Here is a 27,989-nt window from a genome sequence, read left to right as displayed (position 1 = left end):
CTAGACTGTTCCAGCTGTGTCCTGAGGAGCTGGACCAGCCAAATCCCTTGGGGCTGGAGTTGAAGCAGAACCAAGTGAGACCGTAGATTCCTGGCTCCAGAGTGGCCAGTCAGTAGGCTGCCAGGCAGCTTTGCTTCGGTGCTCAAGCGTTCAGCCGGCTGGCTCTCCACGGGGAGGAATGGCGCTGCAAGTGGAACTGATACCCACCGGGGAGATCATCCGTGTGGTTCATCCTCACAGACCATGCAAGCTTGTAAGCTGGAATGATCTGGGCTGGAAGGGTGGCAATGTCTCTTCAGGGTCCGGCAGTCCTTTTCCAGGCATGCCCATCCGGAAGGAGGTGGGCAAAGAGGACAGGTCTGATTCTTGGTGGATACTAGACGAGTAGGCCTAAGTGGAAAGGAACAAGAGATGAGAGGCTAGTAGAAGCAGTTTTCAAAGCGGAGATCCGGGTTTGAATCCCTCCTCCAGCTCCCTGAAACTCAAAAGGACTACTAGACAGTGAACTATGCCAAGCAATCAGGTGGCAGGGCTGTTCTGGGGTCAGAGAACAAGTGCACGCGAAGTTCCAGGAGCGATGTCCAGTTAATGCGTCTCCTTTCCACCAAGTCTGGGCACTGGGACTACCCAGCTCAGAGCAAGTAGCTTGGGCCAAGGAGGTGGATGAAGGCGAAGTTGCTGGAAATGGGGAAGAACTGCCCTAGCATACAAGGGAGGGTCTGGATTGCGCTAGGGATGCAAAGGGATTTAGCATGATGGGCGAAAATCCCTTCTGGCGCTCCCGGCACTGCAGTGCGCCGGGTCTTCGGCCGCAGGAGGTGTGTGCGCGCGCACGAGTGTGACAGAGACGCGCTTGGTCCCACGAGCTAGTTGAGGAGTGCGGTGCGGGCCTCGCAGGGCGCGGGCCAGGGCCCGGGCTGGGGCTGGTGGGGCGGGGCCCAAGGGCGGGCGCGCGCTCGCTCGCGCTGGAGCCTAGGCCCAGCCCGGGATGACGACAGGCGGCGGCCCGGCCCCTGGCGGGCCCTGGGCGGGGAGAGCTTGCCCGGACCACGGACTCCCGAGGCGGCTACGCCGCCCAGCCCGGCCCCCGCGCGCGCACCGGAGGAGCCGAGCCGGTGGGTACGTGGGGCGTGTGGCGGGAGGCGGCCGCGTGGCCCCGGGAGGCCTCTGCCGGCTAGCGGGTTGGGGGAAAGGGCGGGCGGCGGGGCGCCGAGCCGTACGCGGAGCTACGGTGGGGGCGGCGGGAGGGTCTCGCTGAGGGTGTTGATACTCGGGGATCGGCCTGGCCGGTGCGGGGTCCTAAGATCTGGAAGCACCGGGACTCAGTGTGGGGCTGGGGTGGGAGAGCGCTCACTGTTCTAGCGGGTAACGAGAGGGCGGGGAAGAGCGGCTTGGGACACGGGACCCGGGCACTCGGGGCGCCCTTCAGGCTCCTCCCGAAACCCGCTCTGCGTTTAGGTTCCGGAGAAACTGCCGAGTCCCGCCCCTTCCCGTCGCCCGCCCCTGGGGCCCCGCCGCCCAGTGGCCCCTCGGTGCCTCCGCGCGCGCGAGTGCGGCGGGTGGGGGCTCTGCAGTGAAAGAATGAATGGCGCGCCCACGACTGTATTCAACTCCGACACGCCCCAGCGGTGCTCGGGCTCCGGGATTCGTTCATTCATTCACGCAGACACCCTCGAGTGGGTCTTTGATCCAGGGTGGGTGCCTAGCTGAGTGCTTTTCCCGGACCGAGCAGTCTTCTGGGAGAAACTGACAGACGGACCATGAGTGCTTGATAAGGAAAAGGCTGTGTTGGGGGAAGTCGGGAAGGGATTCTGGGGGGGGATACCTGAGTGGTGTTCAAGGTGACTAGAAAGAGTCCGTGAAGTGGGGAGGCCATGTGTGCTCGCCAAGGAAGCCCTTGGTGCAAAGGCACAGAAGCTTAGAGAGCCACGTGTGGCTGGTGTGGGGTGCAGGCTGCTCCTAATGGCTGTGTGTAGTAGTAGGGAGGTGTAATGAGCAAAGGAACTAGAAGAGGACCACCAGTGCACGAACTGAGGAGTCCATATGCAGAGGCTTGACAGAAGCAATGGATGGGGCTGGGAAGGTGGCTCAGTGGTAGAGTGCTTGCCTTGCATGTATGAGGCCCTGGGTTCGATTCCTCAGCACCACATAAGCAGAAAAAGCTGAAGTGGCACTGTGGCTCAAGTGGTAGGGCACTAGCCTTGAGCTGAAGAGCTGGGGGACAGTGCCCAGGCCCAGAGTTTAGGTCCCATGACCAATCAAAAAAAAAAAAAAAGCAATGGATGTGAAACGTCCATTGGGATGTGGTACTCCATAAACCTTCATTCACTCCCTTGACCTGAGATGTCAGATTTGCATTTGTAAATATCACTGGTTACTATGGAAACATGGACTGGTTGGAGGAAGGCAGGGAGACTACAGCAGGAATGAGGGAGTAGAAGGATGACAGGACTTTTAACCAGCTGATGCTTCTACCCTCCAAGTGAAGGACATTGAGTTAAGACATTGAGGTAAGGGGCAAGGTACTCTGTTTACTTTTACTAGACTCCTAGCAGAGGTCTTGGGGAAGCCAAGCACCCATAGTTCTTGATTAGGTCCTGTGAGGGAGCAATCAGTCCCTATTACCCCACTTTCTCTGCATTCACCTCACATCAGGCTTTCCTGAAGCCTGGAGCAGCCCTTGATGGGGTAGCTTGAGCTCAAACCTAAGGTTTTATTGGGGGTTTGTTTTTTTGTTTGTTGTTGTTGTTGTTTGGTTGGTCATGGGTCTTGAACTCTGGACCTGCTGCTGTCCCTGAGCTCTTCAGCTCAAGGTGAGCGCTCTCCCACTTGAGCCACAGCACCACTTCTGGTTTTCTAGTGGTTAATTGGATATGAGTCTCATGGACATTCCTGCCCCGGCTGTCTTTTGAACCCTGATCCTCAGATCTCAGGCTCCTGAGTAGCTAGGATTACAGGCATGAGCCACCAGCACACGGCTAAGGTTTGTGTGTGTGTGTGTGTGTGTGTGTGTGTGTGATGGGGCTTGAACTCTGGGCCTGGGCACTGTCCCTCAGCTCAAGGCGAGTGCTCTACCACTTGAGCCAGAGTGCCAATTCCAGTTTTCTGATGGTTTATTGGAGATAAAAGCCTCATGGACATTCCTGCCCAGGTTGGCTTTGAACCATGATCCTCAGATCTCAGCCTCCTGAGTAGCTAGGATTACAGGTGTGAGCCACCAGCACCCAGCAGACCTAAGGTTTTGTTTATTGTGCTTGTACCAGAGCTTGAACTCAGGGACTTGAGTTCTTGCTACGGTTTCTTGTTCAGGGCTGGTGGTCTACCACTTGAGCCCTGCCTCCATTCCAGCTTTTTTGCTGATTAATTAAAGATAAATCCTTCAGACTTTCCTACCCAAGCTGGCTTCAAACCTCTATCCTCAATCTTACCCCACTAGGATTACAGTCATGAGCCACCAGCACCCAGCTTCCTATCTTAGATTTATTTGACAAATCTAAATTCAGCTAAGCATGATGCTGCACACTTATGATTTCAGCACTCCAGAGGTAGGGGGCCAGCCTGCACTACATAATGAAACCCTGCCTCAAAAAATACATACATACATACATACATACATACATACATACACACATACATACATACGTACAATACCTGCTTCATGCCCGCCACTGAGTTGCCAGTGTGGCAGGCTTGTCCTTCCCCTGCCCCAAGAGGCCTCAGTGAGTATCAGTTTGGGGTTACTTAGAGCAGCCTCTTCAAACCTGTTATGGCCTTGAACTGGGACAACATTTGAGGCTGCCCACTCTCCTTCACACCCCCACCCCAGCCCATAAGTCAGCTAGGGCAGGCAATACCTGATCCACACTAGGTAGGCACAAATTGACCCCAGGTTTTCTGCAGTACCCATTCTTTGTGGCTCTAGTGAACCCTTCCCCAGGTGGAGGACCCAGAGGTCCTTGGAGAAGTCAGTCTTGGGTCACTTTATAAACTGCAGTTGCACCCCAACCTGCAGCCAGCTCTTAGACCCAAGGCCATGGACTGTTCCCTACTTTCCATCCTTAAGTCCTACACATCAATAGATACACAACATACACAAGGCCTTTTGCTGGGCGTTGAGGAACAACCTGCTATGCTACCTGCTAACACACCAGAGGGCTCAGGCCAGCCCTGCAAAAGTGAATTCGCACCTCATTCTTTTTTTACTCTGGGCCTAGGAACTGTCCTTCAGCTCTTCAGCTCAAGGTGAGTGTTCTACCACTTGAGCCACAGCACCACTTCCGGTTTTCTAGTGGTTTATTCCAGATGAGAGTCTCACGAACTTTCCTGCAGGGGCTGGCTTTGAACTGTGATCCTCAGATCTCAGTCTCCTGCATAGCTAGGATTACAGGTGTGAGCCACCGGTGCCGGGCTCCATCTCATTCTTTTTACAAGTCTAGAGACCTTGAACAAGTCACTTCACCTACCCAGATTCAGTTTCTCCCTCTAAAATGGAGTAATAGGGCTGGGAAGGGCTCAGTGGTAGAGCGCTTGCCTTGCATGCCTGAGGCCCTGGGTTCGATTCCTCAGCACCACATAAGCAAAAAGCCGGAAGTGGCGCTGCGGCTCAAGTGGTAAAGCACTGGCCTTGAGCTGAAGAGCTGAGGGACAGCGCCCAGGCCCAGAGTTCAGGCCCCACGACCAGACCCAAAATAAATAAATAAATAAAATGGAGTAATAATACAGATCCCGTGGCTTGCCTGGGGACACTACAGGGAGTTCACAGAGTATTAAGAGAGCCCAGTGCGGGTGGCTCACGCCTGTATTCCTAGCTACTCCAGAGACTGAGATCTGAGAATCACACAATTCGAAGCCAGCTGGGGCAGGGAAGTCTATGAGACTCTTCATCTCCAATAACCTACTCAGAAAAAGCCGAAAGGGGAGCTGTGGCTCAAGTGGTAGAGGGCTAGCAGCTCAGGGACAGTGCCCAGGACTTGAGTTCAAGCCCTGGACGGGCAAAAAAAGAAAAGAAAAGAAAGTGCTAAGACTACAGGAAGCGCCAGGTGCTGCGGTCTGGGTCGCTGCGTCTCGGTTCCCCACTTCTCTACCCGCCCTCCGCACTCAGGCTCCGTCCAGCGCGGGTGGAGCAGGCCCGGGAGGGTGGCTGGGGCAGTGTCCGGCCCGAGGCTCGCGGGGTGACCACACAACGCCCCCTCCTTCCGCGGCAGGGCGGTGGCCGCGGGGGCGCCAGCGGGCATCCCGAGAATGCTGCGCGCGGGCTCGGGACTGGGGGAAGCCCGCCCGACCCCTCCGCTCACGGATTCCCCTCATTCCAGCCGCTTGACGCGGCGGGGCGGGGCGGGGCGGCGCGGGCACGGCTGCCGCGAAGCCCCGCCTCGTTCTCCAGCCCCGCGTCCCTCGCCCCGCCGCACCCGGAGGAGAGCGAACCCGGCTTCTGGTGGGGATCCTGGACCCTCTCCCCGGCGTCTTCTAAGACACTGCACTCGTGGGTGGGCTGCAGGCCGTATCCTCCCACGACTCCCTTCTGAATCTCAAACCGGGGGAGAGGGGGCGCACCGTGGAGGGGGCCCCTGCCCCTAGCCTGCGTCCTATACTTCTCCCCAACTGCAGCCCCCCCTCCCGCCCCTGCACCCGGTTCTCTCACCCTCTCCAGAGGGCTCCATCTCCCAGCTGCTGCCCCCACGCGGGGTCCCCCCGGGCCGTGTCTCTGGTCGAGCTGTTGTTCTTGAAGTAATGAGCCTGCCCCCAGAGGTTTCAGCCTGCACCTGCCACTACCTCCCTCTTTCCCCGGGGAGCCCAGGTCTTAGAGTGGGGCGTGCTAGAGCTTTGGATCCTGGCACACAAGCTTTTCTTCCCTAGGACAAGTCCGTGTCCTCAGGGACCTTTGCGCCTCAGTTTCCTTACCTGTCAGGTGAGGGTCAGGTAAAGCACCTGAAAAATCTTTGTAACTAGCAGGCACATGGAGTGGATGGAGGTGGCATGCCCTAACTACATAAGAAGGGGACTGTCTGTCCCCAAGCAAGCGTGAAATGAGTGTTGTAGAAAGAAGGAAGGGGAAAGAATGTAGTGGTTTTGAGGGCCTGGGAGAGGCCTCCGTGCTTTATCTCAGGCTACCTAACAAACGACTGTAATTGTAAGGATGAAGAACAGACTGAGAAGTGACTTGCCACAGTTATGTATATTGCTAATAAGAAAAAAGCTAAACGCTGGGAAGGTGGCTCAGTGGTAGAGTGCTTGCCTCGCATGCATGAGGCCCTGGGTTCAATTCCTCAGCATTACATAAACCAAAAAAGCCAGAAGTGGTGCTGTGGCCCAGCTGGTAGAGTGCTAGCCTTGAGCTGAAATGCTGAGGGACAGCGCCAAGGCCCAGAGTTCAAGCCCCACTACCAAAAGAAAGAAAAAGAAAACGCTAAGGCTTTTGCAGGCAATAGCCATTACCATCCCCACCAGCTGTAGGATTTATGCTAATTTATACCCAGAGGCCAAAGTAAGGCTTGTGTCTCCAGAGAGCCCAGTGTGGGGGATAGTTTGGAAAGAGAGCAATGACCTGAAAGGGGGGGGGGGGGAAGGAGAAGGAGGAGGAGGCCTCCTCCAGAAGGGGGAAAGAGGGGAGAAGCTCCTGGGGGTCAGAAGCCTGAGAGGGTGTCTAGTTATGATACAAATGCCCTGGAAGATCAGATGCTGCTTTTCCTAATGGAAAACTCAGGCCTCCCTTGAAACCAGAAGACACTGCCCAAAGCAAAGGCACCCAATAGCCATCCTGTCCCTGAAGTGTGCACTTCACGTATTAAAAAAAAAAAAAAAAACAACCTGAAGAGATTCTCTTCTCTCTAGTGATGGTCCACTCCTTGGTAGGGCTGAGGCCGGAGGATCTTACGTTCAAAGCTAGCATAGGCTACATAGATCCTGAAACACACACACACACACACACACACACACACACACACACACACACACACACACACACACACACACACACACACACACACACACACACACACACACACACACACACACACCCTAGCTGCTCAGGAGGCTGAGATCTGATGATCACAGTTTGAAGCCAGTTTGGACAGGAAAGTCCATTAAGACGCTTACCTCCAATTAAGTACCAAAACCCCAGAGGTGGAGTTGTGGGTCAAGTGGTAGAGCCCTAGGTTTGAGCGAAAAAGCTGAGGGACAGCGCCCAGGCCCAGAGTTCAAGTCCCCGCTCACACACACACTTTTTCCCCTGGGGTTTAAAGTCTTGGCCGGCCCACAGAGTGTGTTTGGGTGGACAGTGTCCCCAGCGGAGGCTCCGCCCGCACAGGCAGGCCGGCCGTATTTGGACATTTCGTTCTATTTTTAACTTTCCCGGGACTCTGGGCTGGTGTTGGGGGAGGGAGGTGGCGCTTCCTCTGGGACCCACGGGCCCTGGTCCCAGGCCGCGTGGAGTGTAGACACTAGCCCGGAAGTGAGTTCCGGGTCTGTGTAGACGCGGCGGCCGCGGGTTCCGGGCCCCACCCTGAACTTAACGACATTCCCCCCCTCCCCTCCTGGAAAACCTGACTCAGGCGGAGCCCGGGCCCGGCGGGGAGCCCGCCCCCCCCAACCGCAACCCCAACCCCACGGCTCCCCGGGACTCCCCACCCCGCTCCTGCCGGCCGGAGGGGGGGCCCCGAGCGGGGCGGGCGAGGGGGCGGCCCGGGGCCCGCGCGGGGGCGGGGTGGGGCGGGCCGGCCCCTCCCTCGCTGACGCCGCCGCCGCCGCCGCCGAGCCCCGGACTCAGAGCGCGGGCGGCGGAGCCGAGCGGAGCGGGGCTGCGGGCCGACCCGGCAGGATGCGCTACCGGGCGTCGGTGAGCGGGGCTGGCGGGCAGGGGCCGGGGTGGGCTGGGGGAGGTGGGGGGTGTCGCGGGCGCCCCTCCCTGACTCCCGGCGCCGCCTCCGCCCCGCCGGCAAGCGGGCGCGGCCCAGGAATTTCGGGTGGAAAAACGTCTGGCAAAGTTTTACCGTCGTGGGGGGGGGGGGGGGGAGGCCGAGGCGGAGTTGGGCCTGGAATGGCCTGGAACTCTGAAAGCCCCTCACCCCGAGCGAAGGGGCGGGGACCGCCGCCGTACGGGGCAGCCGTCGGGGGTGGGCTGGGGGCCGGGAGGAGGGACATGTTTGTGAGAGGCAGGCCCCCATGCTCCGTCGGGGGGGGGGTGTCCACTGCCAGAGAGCTGGGGGGACCCAGCCATCAGTGCTCAGAGAAGACTTGATGACCTCTGGGGGAGTCTTACACCCCCTCATCCCCACCTTCCTCTTTTCTCACCCTTCGTGTCAATTTTCTAGTCTTCTGATCTTCTTGAGGAGGAATCTCGGCCCTAGGTTTAGGACCAGGGTCTTTTCTAAGCCTCTCTGTCCCCCACCCTCCAGTGGCAACTGGGCTTTTCCCAGTAATAGCCCCACCTCCTTAAGCAACCCCCGGGGACTCTCAGTGGAAGAGATGTCTGGGGAGTCCAGCAGCTGGAGGGGAGGGTGTGGCTCCAGCTATGGAAGGGAGGGCAGCCCCCCCCCCCTTTCTGGGGTGGGTATCGAGACCAGCTGGGGCAGGAAGGCCCCTTGGGGAAAACCCTCTCCCTGCTGGGGAACACTTGCTTGAGCCCTAAACAACTCTCTACCCATGGAGATTTTGAGAGTGAGAGCTGGGAAAATGCCCTTCACTCTGTCTGCAGAATTCACTTTGAGCCATTTGTCCTCCAAAGCACCTGTCACACGTGGCTCAGAGGTAAGGGACTAACTCAGCTCCTCCCCCCCTGAGGAGGAAGCAGCCCTGAGAAAGGAGGGGGATTTGTCCAAGGTCAATACAGCATTCTTTCTACCACTCTGTGGCGTTCCTTACCAGCACCCACCTCTTTCTGCACAAAACCAGCACCTCCCTGGATTCCATGGCTTTGTTCCCATATGCACTAGCCCCAGGTCCTGCCAAGGGTGGTGTGTAGGTTTCGTCTGGCCACTGTGGCCCCTGTTCTTTGTGCAGGCTTTTTGTGACCTGGGTCTTTTCCAAGCCCAGCTGTGTCCACCTGCCACTGCCTTCTAATAGCCTGTGGGTATGGGAGGAGATGTGGCCTTACCTTACCTCCTGGTTGTGACCTCCACTGCTACACTCCACAGGCCCTGGGCAGTGACGGAGTACGGGTGACCATGGAGAGCGCCCTGACTGCCCGTGACCGGGTCGGGGTACAGGATTTTGTGCTGCTGGAAAACTTCACCAGTGAAGCTGCCTTCATCGAGAACCTGCGGCGGCGTTTCCGAGAGAACCTCATTTATGTGAGGCCAAGTGGGGAGAGAGGACTGTGGGGGAAGGAGGCACGCAGGGCCTCTAACACAAACTTCTGACCTTTCCTTCCCCTGACTTCCAGACCTATATTGGTCCTGTCCTGGTCTCTGTCAACCCCTACCGGGACCTACAGATTTACAGCCGGCAGCATATGGAACGCTACCGAGGCGTCAGCTTCTACGAAGTGCCACCCCACTTGTAAGTGACTTGTTAACTCTCTCAGGAGTGGCCCACCCTCCCTCTCTGAGATTACCCAGCTCCCACTCTAAAACGATCAACTCCATCCAAGTAGAACCCTCAGCTCCCACCCTAGCTCACATGTACACTTTCTTCCTCCAGTTCTATCTAGGCATAGCCTTCTAACCTTAATGACCTTCTGATCCTCACCTAGGAGTACTTCCCAGCCCTAGCTCTGAGTGCCCCCAACTTCCAGCTGACCTCCAAACACCACCTGGAACAGTCCTCTCCCTCTTTGATCTGACCATGAAGCCATTCTCAAATACACAGGGTCTCCCTTGGTCCATGCCATAATGCCCATTCTCTCCAAGCTATGCCCTATTTCCACCCACAAGAGAAATCCAGAACCGGGCGCTGGTGGCTCACGCCTGTAATCCTAGCTACTCAGGAGGCTGAGATCTGAGGATCGAGGTTCAAAGCCAGCCCGGGCAGGAGAGACCATGAGACTCCTATCTCCAATAAACCACCAGAAAACCGGAAGTGGCGCTGTAGCTCAAGTGGTAGAGCGCTCGCCTTGAGCTGAAGAGCTGAGGGACAGCGCCCAGGCCCAGAGTTCAAGGCCCACGACCGACCAAAAAAAAAAAAGAGAGAGAGAAAGCCAATCAGATACGGGCATGGCCACCAGCCCTCCCTCTAGGGCTCTACCATCTACATCACCTACCTCCCCACCCCGAACTCCCTGACAAGCCTCTGCCTCAGGTTTGCAGTGGCTGACACTGTGTACCGGGCATTGCGCACTGAGCGCCGGGACCAAGCTGTAATGATCTCTGGGGAGAGTGGGGCCGGCAAGACAGAGGCTACCAAGAGGCTGCTGCAATTCTATGCAGAGACCTGCCCAGCCCCTGAGCGAGGTGGCGCAGTACGCGACCGGCTGCTGCAGAGCAACCCCGTGCTGGAGGTGAGGAGACAGCAGCATCTGAGGGGAGGGTGGGGCTGGATGAGAATTCCTGGCATCTTTCATACCCCCAACCACTCTTAGGCCTTTGGAAATGCCAAGACTCTCCGGAATGATAACTCCAGCCGGTTCGGGAAATATATGGATGTGCAATTTGACTTCAAGGTACCTATGGGTATATGGGGCAGAGGGAGGGGTTTTCCATTCAATAGGCTCAATATTTGTTGAGCACCTACTATGTGCTATGGACTATAACAGATGCTGCTGCTTGTACAGCAATGAAATGAAACCCAACAGATAAAACAAAGTCCTTCTATAGCAATTGGTAATAAACAAAAACAACAATTTAGGCAAAGGTGAGGGACAAATGCATTGCATTGCATTTTTAAGTTTATTATTATTTTGTTTTAGATAGTATCTTGTCTGTAACTGAGGTGGGTCTCAAACTCCTAACCTTCCTGCCTCATTCATCTAACCAGGACTACAGGCATGTGCCACCACATCCAGCTTTGCAATTTTGAATAAAGCAGATAAAGTAGGCCTTGCTGAGGAGTGACTTTTCAGTAAAGTTTTGGAGACAGAGGAACAGGTAGAACAGATGGGAATGATCAGAGTAAGAGTGCTTGGTGTATTCAAGGACAAGGAGGCTAAAGTGGCTGGAGAAGAAAGCAAGGAGCAGAGGAATGAGAGAGGAGGCCAGATGGTACAGGCCTTTTGGGTCTTTGCAGCATTTTTTCATTGCTTTTGCTGGGGATGGAACCTCTGGGCTTCCCATATGCTAAGCACATGGTCTACCACTAAGCTTCACCTCCCTCCCTGAAAGAACTTTTTTTTTTTTTGGTCGGTCGTGGGCCTTGAACTCTGGGCCTGGGCGCTGTCCCTCAGCTCTTCAGCTCAAGGCGAGCGCTCTACCACTTGAGCTACAGCGCCACTTCCGGTTTTCTAGTGGTTTATTGGAGATAGGAGTCTCACGGTCTTTCCTGCCCGGGCTGGCTTTGAACCACGATCCTCAGATCTCAGCCTCCTGAGTAGCTAGGATTACAGGCGTGAGCCACCAGCGCCCGGCTTGAAAGAACTTTTTAAAAACTGAGTGGCAGGGGGTTAGTGGAAGGTTTTGAATAGAAGTGTGTCATGGTCCAACTTTCCCTATTGAAAGGTCATTCTAGCTGCTTTGTTGGAAGTAGATGGCAGGGGAACCAAGCCAAGCAGGGAAACCGGTTAGGAGACTGATGTAATAATGTAGGTGACAGATGACAGGGGCTCAGACCAGTGGTGGCAGTGGACTTGGTGAGCAGTGGTTGGAATCCAGATGATTTGAAGGCTGAAGCGTCAGGATTGAGTTTTTAGATGTAGGAAATGGAAGGTCAGAAGGCTTGGCATGGTGGTACTCACCTATAATCCCAGTACCCAGGCCTAGCCAGGTGCCAGTGGATCACACCTGTAATCCTGGCTATTCAGGAGGCTGAGATCTGAGGATCACAGTTCAAATCTAGCCAGGGCAGGAAGCTGTGAGACTCTTACCTCAAACCACCAGAAAACCGAAGTGGTGCTGTGGCTCAAGTGGTAGAGTGCTCGCCTTGAGCTGAAGAGCTGAGGGATAACACCCAGGGCCAGAATTCAAGCCCCACAGCCAACAACAACAACAACAACAAAAAGCCAGCTTAGGCTACATACTGAAACTCTCCAAAAAAAAAAAAAAAAAAAATTAGCAGGGCTGGGAAGTTGGCTCAGTGGTAGAGCACTTGCCTTGCATGCCTGAGGCCCTGGGTTCGATTCCTCAGCACCACATAAGCAAAAAGAAAAAACCCGGAAGTGGCGCTGTGACTCAAGTGGTAGAGCGCTAGCCTTGAGCTGCAGAGCTAAAGGACAGTGCCTAGGCCCAGAGTTCAGGCCCCACAACCGGACCCAAAAAAAAAAAAGAAAAAGAAAAAAAAATTAGCAGCTGCTAAGTGCTGGTGGCCCATGAATATAATCCTAGCTACTCAGGAGGCTGAGGTCTGAGGATCAAAATTTAAAGCCTGTCCAGGCAGGACTAAAAAGCCTCTAGTGGCAGTGCACCAGCTGTGAGCAAAAAAACTAAGGAGTGGTATCCAGCCCCTGAGTTTAAGCCCCGAGACCAGCACCAAAAAACAGAAAAGAAAAAAAAAACATCTTCCAGGTTTGCAAATTTTCTTGTCCCAATGACTAGCAGGATGGTACCATGGACCAAGATAGGAAGGCCTGAAAAGAAGCTAATAAAAGGACTATTGAATGTGTGATGCCTATGAGGCATCTCGGTGGATCTGTGAAATAGGAGTTGAGTCTCCCCATTTCTTAGTTCTTAGGTGAAGAAACTGAGGTCAGAGAGAGAGTGATATGCTTGAGCCCACGCAGCTGTAGGGAGAGATGGAATTAGAGCTTGAATCTGCAGGGGAGAAAAAGGGAAATGCATTCTATTTCCTAGTCCCACTGACAAGTTCCTGTGCCCTGCCCTGTCCACAGGGTGCCCCTGTGGGTGGCCACATCCTCAGTTATCTTCTGGAGAAGTCCCGGGTAGTGCACCAAAATCACGGGGAGCGCAACTTCCATGTCTTCTACCAGCTGCTGGAGGGGGGTGAGGAGGAGACACTGCGTAGACTGGGCTTGGAACGCAACCCTCAGAGCTATCTGTACCTGGTGAAGGTGAGTGGCTGGCAGGCAGGGCAGGAGCCATCCAGGGAGCACAGTGACATGACTGGCTACCCAACTGTGCCCTTTCTTTAGGGCCAGTGTGCCAAAGTCTCCTCCATCAATGACAAGAGTGACTGGAAGGTTGTCAGAAAGGCACTGACAGTCATCGACTTCACGGAAGATGAAGTGGAGGTGAGGGCTTTCCTGGGGATTCTGGACACCTTCCCCTTATCAGAGTCCCCAAGTCACCTGCTTTTAACTTTGTTTGCATTCCTAGCCCCCTTTGCCTATTCCCTGCACCAGCTCATCATCTTGTCCTCATAGGGTTTCCCACACTCCGTAACCGCTCCCTTCCATCTATCTGCTCCCTCAGGACCTGCTGAGTATCGTGGCCAGTGTCCTGCATCTTGGTAACATCCACTTTGCTGCTGATGAGGAGAGTAATGCCCAGGTCACCACTGAGAACCAGCTCAAGTATCTGACCAGAGTGAGTAGGGTGGACAGAGGAGGGGCAGCCAGGGCAAAAGGGCATTGCGTCACGTGCCTCACGAGGCTCCCCCTGACCCCTGCAGCTGCTCGGTGTGGAAAGCTCAACCTTGCGAGAAGCTCTGACACACAGGAAGATCATAGCCAAGGGAGAAGAGGTGAGGCCTAGCCCCTGCCACAGGACAGGGGGTGCACGTTGTCCAAGGTAGCCCTTCCCATCACCCTCTTCCCCTCACCTGCTCAATAACCTCAGCATACTGGAGGGACGTAAGGCAGGTGGATCAGAGAGGTACAGGAAGCTGGCTAAGTTTGCATAGGAAGAAGGTGACAGAACCAAGACTCACCTCTAGGAATGAAGCTTCTTGTTCCTGTGGCCACCTTCCTTCTGGTGCGGCTATTCTGTTCTCTTCTAATATCCCCACACCACCACCACACTCCAACCCCCAGGCTCACTAGAGCTAGAGGGCAGGCTGGTAAGAGCTTTCTGCCCTCTGCCTGGGTCCAAAGGGGAGCTGGAACGGAAGAGGGTCTGTGGCATTCATCTTTGGTCTCACCCTCGGAGACAGCTCCTGAGCCCACTGAACCTGGAACAGGCTGCATACGTGCGGGATGCCCTTGCTAAAGCTGTGTACAGCCGAACTTTCACCTGGCTGGTCAGGAAGATCAACAGGTCTTTGGCCTCCAAGGTGAGCTCTGTGTCCAAGGCTCTGCTGCTTCCAAGACAGGTGGGAGGGCTCTCTGGGAGTTGGGGACCTAGAGACAGTGCCAGACATTGGGTTTCATGCTCTCTGTTGACTCTCCGGCCCTAGGATGCTGAGAGCCCCAGCTGGCGAAGCACCACAGTTCTTGGGCTCCTGGACATCTATGGCTTTGAGGTGTTTCAGCATAATAGGTCAGCACCCTCCTTACCCCTGCTGATCTCTTCTCCTGTCCCCTGCCCATCATTCCTGTTCAATGCCTCTATCATCCACCCTGGGCCTTACTTTGCATCTCTTACTTGGGCCACTCAGGGACCTAGTCCTCATCCCCTGCCCCTGCCCCTGCCCCTGCCCCTGTTTTTCACCTGGCGCTACTATGAGATTTGCTCCCTCACAGCTTTGAGCAATTCTGTATCAACTACTGCAACGAGAAGCTTCAGCAGCTCTTCATCGAGCTGACACTCAAATCGGAACAGGAGGAGTATGAGGCAGAGGGTATTGCAGTACGTGAGCACTCAGGGAACCCTGGGCATGGTGGGAAGCTGAGCATCAGGGCTTTTAGGAGAGTGTACAGGATTCTCTCATAATGCCCTTCTTCCTTTCCTCATAGTGGGAGCCTGTCCAGTATTTCAACAACAAGATTATCTGTGACCTGGTGGAAGAGAAGTTCAAGGGTATCATCTCCATCTTGGTGGGTCCCTTGCTTCTCTCAGTCTCCTGTTGGGGGCCAATTGAGAGGCCATCCTCCTCCTTTCTGTATAGAGTGGGCATGGGGATGGGGATGAGCAAGGAGAGGTGAGGTACTAGCCTACTCTTGGAAGCTCCATATGGCGACTTCCGGTGTTCTGTCCCTTTCCCTTGTATCTGCACCTCCCTGCACAGCGTCCAAGTCTATCCCTCACCTTGTGTCCTATTCCTCAGGATGAGGAGTGTCTGCGTCCTGGAGAGGCCACAGACATGACTTTCCTGGAAAAGCTGGAGGACACCATCAAGCACCATCCACACTTTCTGACGTGAGTGGGGCTCTTGAACTTCTGGAAGGCTATGGTCTGTCCTTATTAGTGAACACCAGCCACAGGGCTGGAGGCATCACTTAGTGATAGAACATTTGTCTATGGGCTGGGAAGGTGGCTCAGTGGTAGAGCGCTTGCCTACCATGCATAAAGCCCTGGGTTCAATTCCTCAGTATCACATAAACAGAAAAAGCCAGAATTGGTGCTGTGGTGTCATTAGTAGAGTGCCAGCCTTCAGCAAAAGAAACTCAGGAAGAGTGCCCAGGCCCTGAGTTGAAAAGTGTCAGGACTGGGGGGGGCGGGGGGGGGGGGCTAGCACATACAAGACCCCAGTTGTATCCCTACATTAAAAGCAAAACAAACAAAAAAGCCGATAGCCACAAGGTAACAGGGAATATGCTAAGTAAGGGACGATTGAAGCAAGCCACCGTGCCCCTGGAGCATGAGATTTATGTATGTATGTATTGTCCGTGCCTTGGTACTATCCCTGAGCTCTTTTGTTCAAGGCTAGCATTTTATCACTTCGACCCACAGCACCACTTCCAGTTTTCTGGGCGTTAATTGGAGATAAGAGTCTCACAGGCTTTCTTGCCTGGGCTGGCTTTGAACCATGATCCTCAAATGTCAGCCTTCTGAGTTAGAGAGCTACCAGCACCCAGCTAAGATTTTCCTATTTGGAAATTGCTTTTTTAATTTAAGTAATAGTCCTGAAGTGGGAGGGGTAGAAACAAAAGCAGGTACCTGTATCTGGTGTCTTGATGTTTTCTTCATTTTACTAGGACTGGGAAAAGTGAAGTCATCCAAGGTTATCTAGATTGCAGGGCTGGGAGTTAGTCCCAAGGCTGTTGAATGCCAAAGCCCTGAGCATTGTTTGCTTAGTAGCATATTAAAAGCTTGCTTCTGAGTATAAAAATATATTTCTCATTAGAGAAACATTGGAATGTGTGCAGAAGCCTTCTGGAACCCTGTCACTAAGAGGTCATCATTGTCAGCAATTCCAGGCATTTCCTTCCTTTTTCTATACATTTTTTTCCATATTGTGTATAAAGCTTATTGTGTGTAAAGCTCAGGAAAATGCTATATCCTGAGCATTTTCCTGCATCATCAAATAGACAGTTTTTCTCAAAACTCTTTTACTGCTTTAACCCAGCCTGTGGGGCACCTGGCCCACCTCCAGATTTTGTTTTTGTGGTACTGGGGATCAAACCCAATACCTCATGAACAAGAAAACAAGAACAATAACAAGCCATAGACATCTTTGTGCCTTAAATCTTGCCTATATCTCTGATTAGTAGTTTAGAAAACTGTTTGTTTGTGCTGGTCCTGGAGCCTGAGCTCTGGATTTGAGCACTGCCCCTGAGCTTTTGTGCTCAGAGCTAATTGTCTTCCACTTGAGCCACCACTCCACTTACGGCTTTTTTGTTTTTTGGTGGTTAATTGCAGATAAGAGTCTCACAGCCTTTCCTGCCCCAGCTGGATTCAAACCATGATCCTCAGATTTCAACCTCCTAAGTAGTTAAGATTACAGGCACGAAGCTGGGCGCCGGTGGCTCACGCCTGTAATCCTAGCTTACTCAGGAAGCTGAGATCTGAGGATCTCGGTTCAAAGCCAGCCCAGGCATGAAAGTCCGTGAGACTCTTATCTCCAGTAAACGACTAGAAAACCAGAAGTGTGCTGTGGCTCAAGGGGGTAGAGCGCTTGCCTTGAGCTGAAGAGTGCGGGGACAGTGCCCAAGCCCAGAGTTCAAGCCCCACGACCAAAAAAAAAAAAAAAAAAAAAGATTACAGGCACGAACCACTGGTGCCCAGCTTAGAATAGTTCTTAAAAGTAAAAAAAAAAAAAAATGGGCTGAAGGATATAAATATGCTTAAGATTTCAGTAATCTCCTGAGACAGATTCCATTCTGAAAATGTAGTGTACAGCTCACCACCCTCTGAGCAGAGTCATGCAGCAGACACATGAAATGAGAGCAGTCTTCTACTTTTAGGTCCTGGTGCTGTGTGACCTGGGTATGGCTGTCAACCTCCCTGAGCCTTGCAATCACTACGCAAGGAGATATAGCCTTGCCCACATGGCATGTGGGCTATATAACAGCCCAAGGGCTTGCGTGATCTTTACTAGACAGCTCTTCAGTTTTCTTCAGCATGCCTTAGAGCAACAGTCTCTAACTTCCTGCCCTTGTCACCTCAGGCACAAGCTGGCTGACCAGCGGACCAGGAAATCACTGGACCGAGGAGAGTTCCGCCTTCTGCACTATGCTGGGGAAGTGACCTACAGTGTGACTGGTGAGGCTCCTGAGGCTGGAACTCTATGGGGCAGAAAGGGGGTTCTCCATATTTTTTGTTTTTTCTTTTGTGCCATTACTGAGGCTTGAACTCAGGGCCTTGTGCTCTCAAACTGGCTTTGTTTTTAGTAGGCAGTGATCTACCACTTGAGCTACACCTCCACTTCCAGCTTTTTGCTGGTTCATTGGAGATAAGAATCTCATGGACCTTTCAGCCCTGGCTGACTTCAAACCATGATCCCCAGATCTCAACCTCCTGAGTAGCTAGGATTACAGTTATGAGCTACCAAGTACCCAGCCTCTGCTTCCTTCACTTCCTGTCTGTTCTCCCCTACCAGGGTTTCTGGATAAAAACAATGACCTTCTCTTCCGGAACCTGAAGGAGGTGAGGACTCAAAGGAGGTTCTGGTGCGGGTGCTCAGTATACACCTCTGCCCAGGAGTCTGTTCTATCTGCCCTGTGTACCAACAAGAGTCTCCCTTTCCCCCTGCTCTACCTCGCAGACCATGTGCAGCTCAAAGAATCCCATTATGAGCCAGTGCTTCGACCGGAGTGAGCTCAGTGACAAGAAGCGGCCAGAGACGGTGAGGAGGCTGTGGGCTTGCTGGGACGTGTGGGTGCCTGAGTATGGATGAGCGTCTGCATGGCCTGAGAGTTGCCAGTGTGCATGTGATCATATGTTTGCTGGTGCCAATGCACACATCTGTGTGTTTGTAGGTTTTTTTCAGGAAGACCTTTCATTATCTCCAAGTGTGTGCCTGTGTATCCTTCTATCCCCTAAGTATGAGTCGGTGTGTACACATTTACCCATCTCCATGTGGGTATCCACACGTGTGATCCTGTCTGTTGGTGCCATTTGTGCCCACCTATCAAATATACATTTACAATATTTATCTCTAAGTACCAAGAATACAAGAGGGAATAGCATTCATGCACAGGGGGCTCGGGAAGCTTAGAGAAGAGAAGAGCCAGTGTCCACAGGGAGTGAAAGGGGTAGGGCCAAGAAAGGCTCCCTGAAAGAGGAAGCTTTTGAGGTAAGTAGAGAATGAGTAAATGCTTGTCAGATGGACCTGTGAGGGGCCAGTGTTAGCAGCAAGAGAGCCCAGTACACACATAGACCAAAAACAGAAAGCCAGGAAATTGGTAGTATATCCTAGCAGAGGGGCTTGGAAAGGCAGGTATGGCCAGTGGTTCAGATTCAGGGAGAGTTGCAATGAGTTGGGGGCAAAGGTATGACCATTGGGCTGGACAAGTAGGATCCAGCCTGCCCTAGGCCAGGAGGGAGGTAGGAGCCAGGGTGCTACAAGCTGAGACCCACCACAAAGGAGTGCACAGAGGCATTGTGAGGTCCACCCAGGACCCTGTCTCTTCTGTCTGCCCTGCCATCTCTCTGATCACTCTCCCTCCCTACTCAGGATACCTGCACACCCTGCCCAGACCTCGCCAGCATTTCACAGGCTCATGAGTCCATTGATCTCCCCTTGGCCTCCCAGCCATGCTTCACTCTGTTCATAAGTCAGAACACCTCCCACCCAGTCGCGTAGACCAGGAATCCAGGCATAACACCTGGCTCCTCCCCACCACCCTCATCCAGCCACTGGATAGCAACTATTTCCATTGCCAGAGTACTTCTCAACCCCTTCTCCTGGCTCCTCCTCTGTGACCACTGTTCCAGGGTCAGTCCTAGTTATTACTCCCCAGAGTGAGAGCCCCAGCTGCCAGCCTCCTCCCACGTTTCCCATCTCCCTTGCCCATCTGTTTTCCATATTATTTGCTGTAGAGCTGTTTCAAAATGCAGATATCTCTTCCCTTCAAATTCCTCCTTGACTCCCTGTTTCCTCCCCAGGATAAAATCCAACTCCCCAGGGGATGAATATAGGCAAAGTACATTATATCCATCTATAGAAATTCACAATAGCCAGGTGCCCATGGCTCTCGCCTGAATTCCTAGCTACTCAGGAGGCTGAGATCTGAGGATCACAGTTCAAAGCCAGCCCAGGCAGGAAAGTCCATGAGACTCTCATCTCCAATAAACCACTAGAAAACCAGAAGTGGCACTGTGGCTCAAGCAGTAGAGCACTAGCCTTGAGCTGAAGAGTGCAGGGACAATGCCCAGGCCCAGAGTTCAAGTCCCAGGACTGACCAAAAAAAAAAGAAGGGGTGGGAATGTGGCTCAGTGGTAGAGCGCTAGCCTTGAGCTGAAGAGCTGAGGGACAGCACCCAGGCCCAGAGTTCAGGCCCCATGACCGGAACCAAAAAAAAAAAAAAAAAAAGAAATTCACAACAAAACTCTGTACAACTAATATATTACCAGGAAAAAAAAAAAAAGAAAGAAAAAGGCAGGGGGGAGGATGGGAAGGGATGGGAAGGGGAAACAAAGGAGGAGGCTACAATGCTTGATAAGAAATGTACTCATTATCTTGCCCATGTAATTGTAATCCCTCTGTACAGTATTTTCACAATAAAAAAAAAAGAATCAAAAAGAAAACAGACACTAAGAAAATGTCAAAACAAAAAATCTGGGTTGGGAAGATAGCTCAGTGGTAGAGTGCTTGCCTTGCATGCATGAGGCCCTGGGTTCGATTCCTCAGCACCACATAAGCAGAAAAAGCTATAAATGGTGCTGTGGCTCAAGTGGTAGAGCGCTCACCTTAAGCTGAAGAACTGAGGGACAGCGCCCAGGCCGAGTTCAGGCACCACAACTAAAAAGAAAAATCTAATCTCAGGGTGACTCTCCATGATACTGACTGCCTGCCTCTCTAACCCCACTTCTTTATACCCTACTTGGTTCTTGCAAGCTTGTACCTCCCTGTGTACATTAAGCCTTGTTCAGCCTATCCCTCTGCCTGGACTGCCTTCCTCTCTTCCCTTCCTGACATTTTCTACTTTTCAGTCTCACGTTAAGGTCATTTCCAGGAGCTCTTTCCCAATGCCCTTTACCAGGGGCTGGGAAGGTGGCTCAGTGGTAGAGCACTTGCCTTGCATGCATGAGGCCCTGGGTTAGATTCCTCAGCACCACATAAGCAAAAAGAAAAAAGCCGGAAGTGGCGCTGTGGCTCAAGTGGTAGAGCACTAGCCCCACGATCAGACCCCCCCCCCCAAAAAAAAAAAAAAGAAGCTCGATACCAATGCCCTTTACCACTCTGGCTAGTTGTTCCTTTTTAGTGCTTCTAGGACCCTTAGAGACATACCCTGGTATTAAAAGGATCATAAGAGATTGCAAATCTTTGCTAAGGAATCTGCTTCTCTCACATGCTTGCAGTCTTTAAAGGGTCTTGGAGTTCAGTTAACAGAGATAATGGCCAAATGCATGGGTATAGAGTACTCTAGGAATATAGCCTGGACAGTCAGTGGATCCCACTTGTAGTCTTAGCTACTCAGGAGGCTGAGATCTAAGGATGTCAGTTTGAAGCCATGCCAGGCCGGAAAACCTGTAAGACTCTTATCTCCAAATTCATCACCAAAAGCTGAAAGTGGAGCTGTGGCTCATGTGTAGAGCACTAGCCTTCAGCCCAAAAGCTCAATGACAGTGTTCAGGCCCTGAGTTCAGGTTCCAGGACAGGCACCCAAAAAAAAAAAAAAATTGCCCGAAAGTTCTACCAAGGGGATGGTGTGAGGTTCCAAAACTGAAGTCTCTACTCTTTCGGAGGGATGTAAGCAGTCTGGCCCTTTCCTCTTTTGCAAAGAAGGGGTTATGGGAGGAAAGTAAAGGGAAAACAGAGGTGTGAGGCCACTGCAGGGTTGAACAGCTTTGGAGTGGATGCACACAGGCATCAGCAGCCTCGGCCCAGCTCTAGTCAATGTTTCCTGCCTCCTTGGCTCTCCAGGTGGCTACCCAGTTCAAGATGAGCCTCCTGCAGCTCGTAGAGATTCTGAAGTCTAAGGAACCCGCTTATATTCGCTGCATCAAGCCCAATGATGCCAAACAGCCTGGTAGGTACTTCCTACCCCATGGTGTGGGGTGGAGACTGGGCAGTAGACCGTCTGTTTGTACACGTCTTCTGACCCACCATTTTACCCCTCTACAGGCCGCTTTGATGAGGTGCTGATCCGGCACCAGGTGAAATACCTGGGGCTGATGGAGAACCTGCGTGTGCGCAGAGCTGGCTTTGCCTATCGTCGCAAATATGAGGCTTTCCTACAGAGGTGAGGCAGGGTTTGCTCATAGAGCTAGGGGAGGGAGGGGTTCATTGTGGAGCTTTGAGTCCTGTGATTGAGGATTGGCATTCACTGCCCCATTTTAGAAATGAAGACGAGCATCTTGAGGGTCTGTGGGACCACCCAGGCACCTCTTGATACTGCAAGCTTAAGGTCACTCTTAGAGAACACCAGGCTCCCTCTAGGCTCTGTCCTTCTGGAGCTACTAGGTACATAAAGATCATAGCCACACGCCTGCCACCAGAGACAGGTGGCAACAAAGGGACTTAGAGAGGATGAAGTAGGGTTTATAGTTACTCAGAGCCAGGGGCTTGGGTTGTTAATCAGGGTATGGATTTCGTCTCTACCTCTTGGCCTCAGTTTCTTCATCTTTTTATTATTATTATTATTAGCCAGTCCTGGGGCTTGATCTCTAGGCCTGGGCACTGTCCCTCAGCTCTTCAGCCCAAGGCTAACACTCTACCACTTGAGCCACAGCGCCATTTCTGGCTTATTCTGCTTATGTGGTGCTGAGGAATTGAATCCAGGGCCTCATGCATGCAAGGCAAGCACTCTACCATTGAGCCATCTTCTCAGGCCCATCCCTTAGCTTTTTTTTTTCTTTTTTTGGTCGGTTGTGGGGTCTGAACACTGGGCCTGGGCGCTGTCCCTCAGCTCTTCAGCTCAAGGCTATCGCTCTACCACTTGAGCCACAGCACTACTTCCAGCTTTTTCTGTTTATGTGATGCTGAGGAAGTGAACCCAGGGCCTCATGCATGCAAGGCAAGCACTCTACCACTGAGCCACCTTCTCAACCCCTGAGCTTCTTTTTTTTTTACTCAAAACTAGAGCTTTTGAGCCACAGCACCACTTCTGGCTTTTATCAAATCCAGGGCTTCATGCATGCTAGGCAAGCAAGTCAGTGGGAGCACCCAGTAGGTGCCCAGGAAAAGCTGATGGTGACCTCCAGAAGAGGACTTTGGAATGTGGCCAGATGCATTCCTGCTCCTCCTGTTCCCAGGTACAAGTCACTGTGCCCAGAGACATGGCCCACATGGACAGGACGGCCCCAAGATGGGGTAGCTGTACTGGTCAGACACTTAGGCTATAAACCAGAAGAGTACAAGATGGGCAGGTGAGTGGTACTCATCTCTGTTATCTGAGGGATGTGATGGGTGCCAACCAGAGACTGATCACTGCTGCCCTCCCAGGACCAAGATCTTCATTCGTTTCCCCAAGACACTGTTTGCCACAGAAGATGCCCTTGAGGTCCGGAGGCAGAGCCTGGGTAAGAGGGAGGCCCAGCCTTCCTGTTCTGGGTAGTCCTTTCTGGGGAGCAGGGAAATCACTGAGTTTAGGCTCCTTTGCCTGGGAGGCTACTCACCCACATCCAACTTCCACATCTTACTTTCCCACCCCCAGCACCTGCCTGCCCAAAGGCCTGGCCCCTGGCTACAGACTCCAGTCCTATTCCCACATTCATCTGCTTTGATTTTCTTTTCCAACCCCAGCCACAAAGATCCAGGCTGCATGGAGGGGCTTTCACTGGCGGCAGAAATTCCTCCGGGTGAAACGATCAGGTTTGGGGGCCCAGGGTTTTTGGAGCAGTAGGGTCTGGGACTAGGGGGGGGTGATAAGGAGATAGAGGCCAACCACCTATGGTCTTCACAGCCATTTGTATCCAGTCATGGTGGCGGGGAACATTAGGCCGGAGGAAAGCAGCCAAGAGGAAGTGGGCAGCACAGACCATCCGGAAGTGAGTACTGAGATGCAAGGGTTGGGGGCTCAGAGCAAGGTGTGTGTGGAGGACCATTGCCAGGCTTCTTACCTTGCCTGGCCCACCACTTACAGGCTCATCCGTGGTTTCATCTTACGCCACACGCCCCGTTGCCCCGAGAACGCTTTTTTCCTGGACCATGTGCGCACTTCATTTCTGCTTAACCTGCGGCGGCAGTTGCCCCGGAATGTTCTAGACACTTCATGGCCCACGCCCCCACCTGCCCTTCGTGAGGTCTGTGGGTCCACCCTGCTGAGTTTGAGACTATGAGAGCACTCCTCAAGGGGGACTGATTATCGTGTTGGCAGAGGGGCAGAAAGGGAGGGCTCAGAAGGAAGAAGAAGTAGAATTGGTTTGTGAAAAGTTTTCTGAGGAGAAATGTCTGAGTCAGAAAGGCTCTCCAGGTGGAGGTAATGGGGGATTGTTGCTGCAAAGACCTGGTGAGGGCTTGGGTACTAGTGGCTCATGCCTGTAATCCTAGCTACTCAGGAAGCCGAGATCTGAGGATTGAGGTTCAAAGCCAGCCCAGGCAGGAAAGTCTGTGAGACTCTTATCTTCAATTAACCACCAGAAAACCAAAAGTGGCGCTGTGGCTCAAACGGTAGAGCACTTGACTTGAGCTGATGAGCTGAAGAGCTCAGGGGACAGCGCCCAGGCCCAGAGTTCAAGCCCAGTGACTAAAATAAATAAATACCTGATAGTGGGAATCCATTGTAGGTCTTAAGAGGGAAGGGAGCCAGGCCAGCAAGTACGTGCTCTAACTTCACTCTCCATACAGGCCTCAGAGCTTTTGCGAGAGTTGTGCATGAAGAACATGGTATGGAAGTACTGCCGGAGCATCAGCCCTGAATGGAAGCAGCAGGTATGGGGAGCAGGAGGCAACAGGGACTAGGCAATGGGCTTTGAAAGTAGCAAGCATCATACAAAGATTTCCAGCCTAGGAAAGCTTTTTTGTGTGTGTGTCAGTTGTGGGGCCTGAACTCTGGGCCTGGGAACTGTCCCTCAGCTCTTCAGCTCAAGGCTAGTGCTCTACCACTTGAGCCACAGCACCACTTCTGGCTTTTTCTGCTTATGTGGTGCTGAGGAATTGAACCCAGGGCTTCTTGCATGCAAGGCAAGCAAGCACTCTATCACTGAGCCACCTTCCCAGCCCCATAGGAAAGCATTTTATCCTGATTTATCCATAGGCTTGAGTGAAATCCCAGGCCCATTATTGGGCCTCATGTAGGAAGTAAACATTGGACTAGAGTTTGAGTGGCAAACAAATAGGGTACATCTGTGGGCTAACTCTACTAGTATGCTAGAAGATACCCAGAGCGCCATGTTAAAAAGGCTGCCAGTGGTTACAGAGACAGATATTGATGGTTGAGGTATCTTCTATTTACCAAAAGAGAAATTAAGGGCTGGATGTGATAGCTCATGCCTGTAATGCTAACTACTCTAGAGGCTGAGATCCAAGGATTGTGGTTCAAAGCCAGCCCAGGCAGAAAAGTCCATGAGACTCTTACCTCCAATTAACCACCAGCAATCCAGAAGTAGTACTATGGTTCAAGCGGTAGAGCACTCTCCTTGAGCTGAAGATCACTAGGACAGCACCCAAGCCCAGAGTTTAAAAAAGAAAGAAAGAAACTCATCTCAACCAATAGTTATTGTGGTAACGTGTGCCTATCATCCTAACTCTGCAAGAAACTTAAATAGGAGGATCTTAGTCCAAGCCTGCCAAGAAAAATACCACAAGACCCTACCTGAAAATAAAGCAAAAAAGGGATGGGGACTGGGAATGTGGCTTAGTGGTAGACTGCTTGCCTAGAATGCATGAAGCCCTGAGTTCAATTCCTCAGTACCACATAAACAGAAAAAGCCAGAAATGTTGCTATGGCTCAAGTGGTAGAGCGCTGGCCTTGAGCACAGAGAGGCTTAGAGACAGAGCCCAGGCCCTGAGTTCAAGTCCCAGGACTGACAATAAAATGGATGGGGATATGGCTCAAGTCGTAGAGCCTGTCTAGAAGCATGAGGCTCTGATCCCAAAAGGGATCCCAAGCCAGAGTTAACCTGAGGAGCTTCTGGGCATGATAAGGAATCAGCTGGGGTATCATTCCTGAAGTTAGTCTTAGAATAAGACAGTACTGTCATGACCCCTCTGGGGAACAACTCTGCCTTGGTTGATGGGGACAGGAAGAAAGGGAGGGACCAGTGTGATGCTAGAGTGATGGTGGTAGAACCAGAGAGAGGAGGGAAGGGATCTCCCTCACCCCCCCCCCCCCCCCCCCCCGTGGTCTTCACCACTTATAACACTCCCACACAAGGCAGATTCTTCCTCTGTCTTTATTAGCTACAACAAAAGGCTGTGGCTAGTGAAATCTTCAAAGGCAAGAAGGATAATTACCCTCAGAGTGTCCCCAGGCTCTTCATCAGTACGAGGCTCGGTGAGTCCCTGACTTTGCGGTCCTCAAACCTCCCATCACTTCCTATTCCCCCTCGTCTTACCTGATTTCACTCTTCCCCCTTCTGAATTTCAGGCACCGATGAAATTAGCCCCAAAGTGCTGCAGGCCCTAGGCTCTGAGCCCATTCAGGTAAAACCCCATCTGCAGCTTGAGTCCAGCACAGCTCCACCGCCCAAGGGTGGGTCAGTGTACAGGCAGAGGGTAGATCACACCTAGAGTCTCTCAGCCCCTCAGTTGCCCCTCAACTCCCCCCTGCCACTCATTCTCTCTGTCCTGGTCTCCAGTATGCTGTGCCAGTAGTGAAATATGACCGAAAGGGCTACAAGCCTCGCTCCCGGCAGCTGCTACTCACGCCCAGCGCTGTGGTCATCGTCGAGGACGCCAGAGTCAAACAGAGGATTGATTACACCAACCTGACTGGTCAGCCAGAGTCTGTGGCTGCGAGGGAGGGTCTCTGCTCTGACCCTTGATCCCTGACCTCTGCCCTTCTCCCTCAGGAATCTCTGTCAGCAGTCTGAGTGACAGCCTGTTTGTGCTTCATGTGCAGCGGGAGGACAATAAGCAAAAGGTGCCCATTTAGGGTTGGTGAGGTGGGGAGGGGAGGGGGTCCTCTACCTCTGAACGGGGCTGATCTTTTCTTCCACCTGCTCTCCCAGGGGGATGTGGTGCTACAGAGTGACCATGTGATTGAGACACTGACCAAGACGGCCCTCAGCGCAGACCGAGTGAACAATATCAACATCAACCAGGGCAGGTAAGGCGAGTGGAGGTGGTGAGAGGGCTGAATTGCACCTGGGCACAGAGCAGAGACCCAGCCTTGGGTCTGTCTCTGTGGAAGAGCCCTCACATGCTCCCTTCCCTCCAGCATCACATTTGCGGGGGGCCCTGGCAGGGATGGCATCATCGACTTCACACCTGGCTCAGAGCTGCTCATCACCAAAGCCAAGAATGGGCACCTGGCTGTGGTGAGTGGGGTCTGCTTACCTGGGGTCATCTTAGAGCTAGGGTAGACCTACGAGTGTAGTGCTTGTAGTGCTTGTAGTGCTTGGCAGTCTCTAGGCACCCCACGTATATCCTTAATCCAAAGAGCTCCATACTGTCCCCTTTGAGAGCCACAGAGGGACTATTTGAGTCTCCTTGATGCAGAGGGTCATAAAGATAGCAGCACAGGGATGAGTAGCAGCATAGGGGATACGGAGGAATAGGCAGTGTATTCGATGGGAGGAGAGGCCCACTCTGGCCAGAGCAGCAGGTATTTCTGTGGGAGGAGGACCAGAGTCTCCAGGTACAAGGCCCCTAGACCTGCCAAGTCTGCTACTGCTGTGTCTAGTCTAGGCCTACAGATACTCACAGCACCTTCTTCCTGCTTAACACCTGTGCTTCTCCCACTGTTCCCACAGGTGGCCCCACGGCTGAATTCTCGGTGATGAAGGAGCCCTCTGGACCCCAACCTGATTCCCGATGCTTTGCTTACCCCCTCTGCCCCTCCCAGTTACCAAAGACTCGAGCTTCCAGACAGGGACCTAGGGACACCTCAAAGCCCACCTGAAAACTCCTGCCCCTATTTACCCTCTCTTAAGGGGTATCAGGGGCCAGGGAGCTACCCCAGGAGTGGGCCAGGCCGGGCCACAGCAATAGGAAAATGGGGCGAGCAAGCCATGTCAGCCCCCCTGCTGATGCCAAATACATGAGGGAAGGGAATTTCTGTTGAGGTTTTCTCTGAGATTTTTTTTGATGCTTTATCGGAAAATATTTTTTAAAAAAATCCGTTTTCCTACCCCCAAGACACACTGGATGTGTTTTCCCTGATTCACACAGGGCAAGGAATGTAGCTAAGAGTTGAGTGGGGTAGGCTGTGGGGCCCTCTTCCCTATCCTGAACACCTCCTCCTTCCTGGCTACCTTGCCTCTCTGTCTGCCTACCCACCTGCCCCTTTTGCAGCCCACTGACCGCCACCTGCCTGCCCCCATATTCCTGCCTTAAGAATATCCTTTTGGCCAGGCACCAGTGGCTCACTCCTGTAATCCTAGCTACTCAGAAGGCTAAGATCTAGAGGATCATATTTCAAA

The 27,989-nt window shown here is 52.9% G+C and overlaps 1 protein-coding gene across 4 annotated transcripts; it reads left to right on the top strand.

Moving 5' to 3' along the window:
* Window positions 1-27,989, top strand: Myo1c (myosin IC). Of its 4 annotated transcripts, none has more exons than XM_042671277.1 (32): window positions 1-253; window positions 9,132-9,287; window positions 9,380-9,495; window positions 10,234-10,432; window positions 10,514-10,594; window positions 12,911-13,090; window positions 13,172-13,270; window positions 13,452-13,565; window positions 13,651-13,722; window positions 14,131-14,250; window positions 14,374-14,456; window positions 14,660-14,765; window positions 14,873-14,953; window positions 15,184-15,275; window positions 17,467-17,561; window positions 17,899-17,945; window positions 18,064-18,144; window positions 21,388-21,493; window positions 21,589-21,706; window positions 22,719-22,832; window positions 22,909-22,985; window positions 23,209-23,277; window positions 23,369-23,453; window positions 23,549-23,708; window positions 24,253-24,336; window positions 25,807-25,900; window positions 25,994-26,049; window positions 26,205-26,340; window positions 26,418-26,488; window positions 26,577-26,674; window positions 26,786-26,885; window positions 27,321-27,989. In XM_042671277.1, exons 1-32 carry the CDS (start codon window positions 179-181, stop codon window positions 27,345-27,347), a joined length of 3,192 nt encoding a protein of 1,063 aa, XP_042527211.1. In that variant the 5' UTR covers window positions 1-178; the 3' UTR covers window positions 27,348-27,989. The 4 variants fall into 4 exon arrangements, with proteins under 4 accessions (XP_042527211.1, XP_042527229.1, XP_042527237.1 ...); XM_042671295.1 differs by lacking the exon at window positions 1-253 and adding an exon at window positions 1,008-1,115; XM_042671303.1 differs by lacking the exon at window positions 1-253 and adding an exon at window positions 1,044-1,119.

The sequence above is a fragment of the Dipodomys spectabilis genome, unplaced genomic scaffold, assembly GCF_019054845.1.
Source record: "Dipodomys spectabilis isolate Male_0828 unplaced genomic scaffold, ASM1905484v1 ptg000018l, whole genome shotgun sequence".
NCBI classification, from domain to species: domain Eukaryota; kingdom Metazoa; phylum Chordata; class Mammalia; order Rodentia; family Heteromyidae; genus Dipodomys; species Dipodomys spectabilis.
This window is presented reverse-complemented; position numbering and strand designations above follow the sequence as displayed.

Bases quoted from the DNA above. Each gene is read 5' to 3' on its own strand.
- Myo1c (XM_042671277.1), top strand. From the start codon at position 179: ATGGCGCTGCAAGTGGAACTGATACCCACCGGGGAGATCATCCGTGTG. The intron at 13,091-13,171 runs GTGAGTGGCTGG...CCCTTTCTTTAG, and splicing joins GCTATCTGTACCTGGTGAAG to GGCCAGTGTGCCAAAGTCTC. The intron at 14,457-14,659 runs GTCAGCACCCTC...GCTCCCTCACAG, and splicing joins GAGGTGTTTCAGCATAATAG to CTTTGAGCAATTCTGTATCA.